This window comes from Mustela putorius, unplaced genomic scaffold (assembly GCF_011764305.1).
Source record: "Mustela putorius furo isolate JIRA1106 unplaced genomic scaffold, ASM1176430v1.1 tig00000596_pilon_pilon_pilon, whole genome shotgun sequence".
Classification (NCBI taxonomy): domain Eukaryota; kingdom Metazoa; phylum Chordata; class Mammalia; order Carnivora; family Mustelidae; genus Mustela; species Mustela putorius.
Window position 1 is genome coordinate 13,174,470 of NW_025421428.1, and position 7,327 is coordinate 13,181,796.

Below are 7,327 nucleotides of genomic sequence, written 5' to 3' on the forward strand. Positions count from 1 at the left end.
GCTGAGCTGTAACATTTTACCCTCCCCTGTTCACAGGCACAGACGCGGGACACACAAACCACAACCGCTCCCATTCTTTGCTGTGTCTGCCAACTGCTGCTTTAAAAGTCACCTAATCATTCAAACGAAGGTGCTGAGAAAAACTTGTGATGAATGGAGGGATAAGAGTTCAGTTTCTGGAACTCAGCTGAAAATACTGAGGTGAGCCAGGATTGGCCACTCTAGCAAACGGATCAAAAAGAAAAATGGCACAGGCATGATGACAAGCTCGAGCTCCCATGAGAGCATACCCGTCCCCCAACCCCCGCCTCCCGTGGCAGGCTCTGGGACCCAGTAAGACGTGACAGGACGATTCCCAGCAAGAATACAGGAAGCTTGTGAGCCAACCACACAGCCTGCAGCTGCTTCCCAGTTTCCAAAACACCGAGGTGTGACTATCACACAAAGATGTGTGTCCACACATGTGTTTAAAAACAAACAACAAAAAGGGCACAGAATTCACTTAAATTTGATCGATAAAATTAAACAAAAAAAAATGGGTAAGAGGGGTCCTCCTTCTATTCAAGACCCTTACTAATATGTACCTATGACTTAAACGTGATGACGAGTAAAATTAAACTATGAAGCACACACACTCACAAAAAGGAATTTCATCTCTTCTCTGTACCTTTCACTATTCCATTTTCCAAGAATCATCACTCGTAAACATTCGAAAACATTTGTGTCCGTATCCATTACACCCGACCACAATATTTACTCCTTTCTTTTTGGCTGCCTCTAGTTCTTACTACTAAAAAATGACATGACAAATTCTCTATTGTGGACATGTGATTTTCAGTGTGGCAAGGACAGCAGCGGGATCCACGCAGACATCTTCTGGACCGGATCAGAGCTCCAAACAGAGGCAGTTGGGGACTCAGTCTCTGCATTTAACAAGTGGGAGAACCGGGTGGGCGAGTGCTGTCTCAAGCCTTCCGCGGGCAACAATCCACAGTGTTCTCTAACACCAAGACACAAATGTGCTCAGTGCTCCACAGATCACTCCAATTTCACTGGTCATATACATGCAAGTCTTAACAAAAGCAAGGCTGGCCTAGAACCCTTACCTGGTCATACTAGTCATGTTTAAGACCGTATTTATTGTGGAAATCTAGGAGAGAACACACAAAATATTTTTAACTACTGACTTTTTGGCATAAATATATTTAATGCAAATGAGGATGCAAAGAAGAAGGTACCGGGAGAAAGACAATGGCCGTGCTCCCTCCAACCCGTGTTCTTCCTACCAGCGAGTGTCACCGGGGGTGGCTCTGCCCACCACCCCCACTCCCCACCCCCCATACACACACATACACACACACGCACGCAGAAATGTCTGGAGAAATTTTGGTTGTCCCAAGTGGGGCGGGGGACGCCACTGGCATCAAATGAGTAGGCACGGAGGGCTGCTGGACATCCTATCACGCACAGGGCAGTGCCCGTGTGTTATCCATCCCCAAATGGCCACAGCATAAACCTGTTCGATGTCCTCGCTCAAACCCATAGGTAAGAAAACAGCTTATGTGAGCCACCCTAAAGGGGTAAGTAAACTGCGACCATAGGAACAGAGGAAATCCAGACTCCCTAAAAGTTAATGCATTTTTCTCTTACTCACAAATAAGAGCGGAAAGTTCACAGTCCGAACAAACAAACAAAAAACCCCCACCCATTTGTTTGTAGACAGTGTATGTTAAAATAGCCTCATCTTCCCTCAATTCTTTGTTAACAAGAGACTACCCTTGATAGGAAGATGCCAGCTCAGTCCCCCCTCCTAGTCATTATGACCCCTGTCACCCACATGAGCTTCCACGTCCCATCCCCCCACTAATTAGGAGCTTGTCCTAGAGTCCAATAAGCAGAGCCCCAGGCCTACTTTGAATTAGGTGAGGAAAGTGTTTCGTTCTCGAGAAAAGGGCTGGGGATGGGGGGAAGGCCAGCGGACAGTGAGCTGAGCTCACCGGGATCGTCCTGGAAGAGCATCTTGTCCATCTGACTTCATTCAGGTAACTTAGAGCAAAGTAACCAGCCTTGGATTTTTCTTCCTAGAACTGTCATTTCACAGACCTTCCCAAGGAATAACCACACTGAAAAAACCAAGAGACACTTACTAAATGTGGGTGGAGGTCCAGTTCATGGAAAGCTTCCGAAGTGAACACCTCTTCTTGTACCTGCTTTACTACAGGTCTGCAAACGATGAACAAAACCCAGGCATCAGTTCCCGTTGACAGAGAAAAAGGGCAGAAAACACTGAACTCCTCCTGTTGCTGAGCGCACCTGCCCCTGAACATACCTGTGGAGCTCTGGGATTTCAGGGTTGTTTTTAAATAACGAGGAAGTCCTAACGCACAGTTTCTGTTCTCGGGTTCCGTCACTCACACCGACCAAAGATTTCCTTGGAGAAAATGTTTTCTGTGCCTTCCCCTTAAAAGTCCTTTGTGTTTCTTTAGCAGTAGCTTTCTTGGCCAGGAGAAACGCTGCCTTGTTCCTCCGCTTCGCTGGGGGAGCCTCCCCGGATGCTTGGTGTTTTCTTTTGGTGGCCTCTGCTTGCTGCGTTGTTCCCAAAAGGCAAGAGCGACAAGAGATGCATTAGTCCATGAAGACAGACCTCGGAGTGAAGCCTGACTGCCCACGGAATTGCATCTCTCCCTGCAGAGATCATTATGTCCCATATGTCAAGCAACAGTTTAGGGTCTGCAATCAGATTCTTTGACTCAGCCTTTTTTTTCCCCCAAAAGAAAAAAACAAACAAAATAAAACAGATGGAAACACAAACACTCAGCTCATTCATCCACTAGACCTCACCATCCATCTTCACCATCAACCCCACCAAGATGAGGGTAAGGATCAAGCAGGGAGAACCCTTTGTGGGGCTGTATGTGAACAAATGCGAGTCTCTTTTTAAGGGAGGAGAAGCCCACCTTGTCAAGAGTGCGCACTGTCAATCCTTCTCTCTAGATGTCCACCTACACAAAAAGAACAGGGGAGGGGGAGCACATCCTCTTTCTCCAGCGACAAAGCCTGTTGGTGACTAGACATGGGACGCTGCAGCCCTGCCCATGCCCAGGAAGCGGGAACCTTCATTACTGCTCTACCCCAGAGTGCTTGGATCGCTGTCATCCTCCCCCTCACGCTGCTCCCCGGACTCAGATGGCTTGGAGACGATTCCCACTCGCCGTTTCCATTCCAAATGAGAATTCTGCTCCATCCATCACTTCTACCACAATTATTTCCAACTCGCCTTGCCTCTCAGGTCCCCACCTGATCACCGATTACAGGCTACAACACTCAGCATTTTCCTGCCTGTTGCTTATTTCTGAAACGTGGATGTGGTTATATACCCGATGTCCAAACTTCTCCCAGGAGAAGAAACATCCAATTTTCTTTGAAGAAACATTTTATTTTCTTTGGCCTTCTCTTCCAATTTCCACATGAATAAAAAACATCCCATGAGTAGCCAGGACTTACTGTCCTGGCATTTTGGTTTCTCTTGGAATGCTATTTTCCCCTTAGCTTGAAATGATGGATTCCATTTACACATCAGCTTGCTTTGGCCATGACTGTCAGCTGCAGGCTAACCCACCAACAGCAACACTTGTTTGTTCCTGACAACTACAGAACTCCTGTATCTAAATAATTCAATAAATACACTTTTGAGTATTTACTATTAATAAAGAAAGTACTGACCTACTCCATCATCTTACAAATCTATCTTACAAAGTCCCAAGTTTATGAGTGTTCAGATTAAAGAAAGAGATAAAGTCACGTTCCAGGTCTGCTGAATCATTTACAAGGCAGAATGAAACATGTTGTCGTTCCTTGATTGATGGAACAACACACTCTTCGGAGCACTCCCACCAGGCACGGACTTCCTACTACACGCTCCTTGCGGTAGGCCTCGCCTACACATCTCCCCTTACCGTTCTCCATCGCCGGAGACACCAAATTCTAGGGGTTAGGAAGCTGTTTCTGACACTTGGACAAGATCTGCCACCTTGACCAACTCTCTGCTAGTCCGAGGCATCGCATTCCTTCACACATCGTTTAACTGCCTGTTTCTTCTTCAGACTTAGTAGCCCAAATAGGACACAAGCTTTCAATCCTTTCTCATCCCAGTCACTTTCTATTCTCACGTCATCTGTTCTCTAAAAGCACGTATTCAGAATTAGACACAATATCTCACAGGCTCTCCGCTGCTCTTAGGCTAAAATAAAAAACCTGTAATATGATCTATAAAGCCCTCTAGAAGCTGGCCTCTGCTCATCTCAGTGCCCTCGTCTTGTGCCTCAGTCGTCCTGGTCTTCCTGAGTTCCTAGAAAGCCCCATGCTTCTTCCTTCCTCAGGGCCTTTGCACATGCTATTGCCATACCCATGTCTGCAACACCCTTCCCCCCACCCTTTGGCTGGCTAACTCAAACTCATCCTCTAGATCTAGGCTTACTAGGTCCTCAGAAGAACCTTCCTGACCTCTTCTGTCCACCGAGTCAGGCCAGGACTCCTACTCTTGGCTCTCCTAGAAGGCACCCTTTGTCTTCACTGTAGCATTCAGGACAATTACAAGCATGAAATGTAATTTGTTACGTGATGTCAGTCATCCCCATTAGACTGTAAACTCTACAAGGAAATGGACAAGTCTGTCCTGCGTGGCACTGCACCCTTGTATGGGCTCAATTCTGCCCAGAGTAAGTGCTCAATAAATGCTTGTAAGATGAATGACAACGGGATTATCCCTTCCCATAAGGTGGACGCTATTCCAGTGCTTGTTAGCTTTTCTGTCCCAGCAGCCACAACACATTCTTTTAAAAAAACTGACCACTCAGCAGCTGTCAAGTAGTGTGGTTCTGAGGATACAAGGCTGAAAAACTAGTCAAGCCCTTGAGGAACTCACAGGCTAGTGGAAGAGACAAAAGTATAAAACCAGAAACCCAAACCTGTGTTTGTACTCAGAAGAGGTCTGTACAAAGGATTATGGAAGCACGAAACAAGAAGGCCACCTCGGCCTACGTCATAAGGGAAAGGAGGGGACAGAAATGCCTCACAAGGAGCAAGGACGCACCTGCACTTCTAAAAAGTCGGCTCTGCAACACTAAGCAAATTACCTCCCTGTGAGTTCGTCCCTGTACCTGTAAGACAAGGGGCTTCTGGCAGATGACCTCTACGGCCCATCTAGCCCTAAAAGTCTAAATACTACGCTTCTGATATTAATAAATACACTAGAGCCCCGGAAATATGCTAAGTACTTATGAGAATTAGCTAATGTATCATCCCATTTTAAGAGGAGAACACGGAGGCAGAGATACGAGGTAATTTGTCCCAGGATCGGTGAGGGATCCAGGCTTTGCTCAGGCCCTGATTCCACGGCCAGGGTTCCGGATGGTTATGCTGTAATACTATTTATTAACTGTATCCTGTTTGGTTGGAAAACAGCATGTGTAACTTGATCTCTTGTTTGCTTTCTACGAGGATATACACCAAAACGTTAACCAGAGTCACCTCTGAGTACAGCAGTTACGGAGTTTTTCCCTATTTCCTACAATAAACTTGTATTACCTGAATAATAAAAAAATTTTTTTTAGAATGAAAACACTACATACTGTTGCGTACAGCATCACTTAAGTTGTCGAGGCCTCTCCAAAGGCAGTGTATTAGTTAACCGCCCCAAATTCGGGCCCCTGGCAGATGAGACTGGCATACCTGTAATTCCCATTCAAGACAAAAAAATGTGGATGCAGATGAGGGCCCTGTAGATCCCCGGCATCATCTCACTAATACACGTCCTTTTGACGTGGCGGTTCAAGCGATCATGAAGCCAGACATCCTATTTATATCCCTTCAGCTCACTCAAGGAGGTGTTAATAGTGCTGCCCCTGTGTTACCAGGCACCTCCACAGCAAAAGCACCCCAATAACCCCGGGACACAGCAATTCCGTTACTCAAAATGGAACCAACACGACTTTATTTACCAGTGGCATTTATTAAGTGCTTTTCTGGGCCAGAAAATATAGTTTTCGTGTATTTTATTTACTCCTCACAATAACTTCATATAAAATAGAAACTTGTTTATATCTATGCTTTATTTGGTGGACAATTTTATGTCTACCCTGCATTTTACAATCGTTTTACAGATTGGAAAAGTAAGGTCCAGAGAACTGGACCTTACTGAAATAACTTCCCCAAGTTCACAGAACCAGCGTGTTGCGAGGTGGGCATCTAACCCCAGGTCTGTGTTACTCCAAATCCCAGGCTCCCAGAAGCTCTTCAGTGCTTCCGTTTCCTCCTCCCAGAGAAGCGGCAACCCCACTGCTTAGCTGAAAACTCCTACTCCCAAACCTCTATATCCTAAAGCTTGATCATCACTGAAAAGTCACCAAAGACAATCCTTCTACGCTCTCGAGGAGTATCAGCTTCAACACGCTGGGACTGCCTGTTGCTTTCTGGAGAAAACACCCACTTTCCTCCGCACGAGGTGGTGTAATTTCTGGCCTCTGTGGTTAACTCGGGATTCTACAACAGATTTTCTGCCCTGCAGCCGTGCTCCCTTCCAGGCCAGAAGTCAACCATCAAACCAGTTCCCAGCTCTGGCTCAGGTTGAAACTTAAAGCATCTTTCCCCTCCCCAGGGAGCGGGTGATACGGACGCTCCGTGTTCCTCCCCGCCGCACGTGGGTGAGAATCCATGCCATTTCGGAAAGTCCTCGAGGGAGGCCTCTAGGCTCCGGCCCCCGTTCCGGCACCGAGCGACCTTCCTCCGAGGCACCGGCGGTGAGAGAAGTCAGGAGGTGTGGCTAGCAGGCGCCCGGGCTGGCACCCCCGGCTGGCACCCCCGGCGGCAGTCCGCTCCCATCCCCTACGCGACCGCCGGGGCCCTCCGACCGGCAGCCCGAGCCGGCAGCCGCCCCTCCACCCCGGCTCCGCGGCCGCCCGGAGCGCCCCGGCGGCGCAGCGCTCCGCGCCCAGACACGTGCCGTTCAGCGACTTCTCCCGAAGCTGCTAGACAAGCCCACCTCCCCCGGACCTCGGTCGGGAGCTCGGAACCCGCCCAGAGGCCGGAACTCACCCGCCTCGCCTGGGCCCGGCGGGGTCCGGAGAGCGTCCCGGGGCCGCCGGCCGGGGACTCCGCGCCGTGGAGGCGCAGCCCGCCGGCCGCTGCCATGGCGCTCGGCGACGCGCGGGCTCGGGCGGACGCGGGCGGGCGCGGGCACCCGCGGGCGCGGCCGGACCTGCGGAGCCCGGCCCGGGGCTCGCCTGGGCCCCACGTGGGCGGCGCGCGAGGACCCCGCGGAGCTGCCCCG

The 7,327-nt window shown here is 49.1% G+C and overlaps 1 protein-coding gene across 5 annotated transcripts in view; it reads right to left on the reverse strand.

Annotated features, from left to right (window-relative positions):
* DDX31 (DEAD-box helicase 31) overlaps positions 1-7,324 on the reverse strand; it is a 67,735-nt gene extending 60,411 nt beyond the window's left edge. For 2 of the 5 annotated variants that reach the window (XR_006607466.1, XM_045082639.1), the window contains exons 1-4: positions 7,093-7,323; positions 2,330-2,586; positions 2,148-2,223; positions 1,107-1,150 (exon numbers count right to left, since the gene is read on the reverse strand). Coding sequence is in view for 4 of the 5 variants with exons in the window: in XM_045082639.1 (XP_044938574.1) it covers positions 1,107-1,150; positions 2,148-2,223; positions 2,330-2,586; positions 7,093-7,188 (473 nt within the window). In the remaining variant the exon portion in view is untranslated. Of the gene's footprint in view, positions 1-1,106; positions 1,151-2,147; positions 2,224-2,329; positions 2,587-7,092 lie in introns of all 5 variants that reach the window. The other 3 variants (XM_045082640.1, XM_045082641.1, XM_045082642.1) reach the window with 3 other exon arrangements.
* Positions 7,325-7,327: the final 3 nt, after the last annotated feature.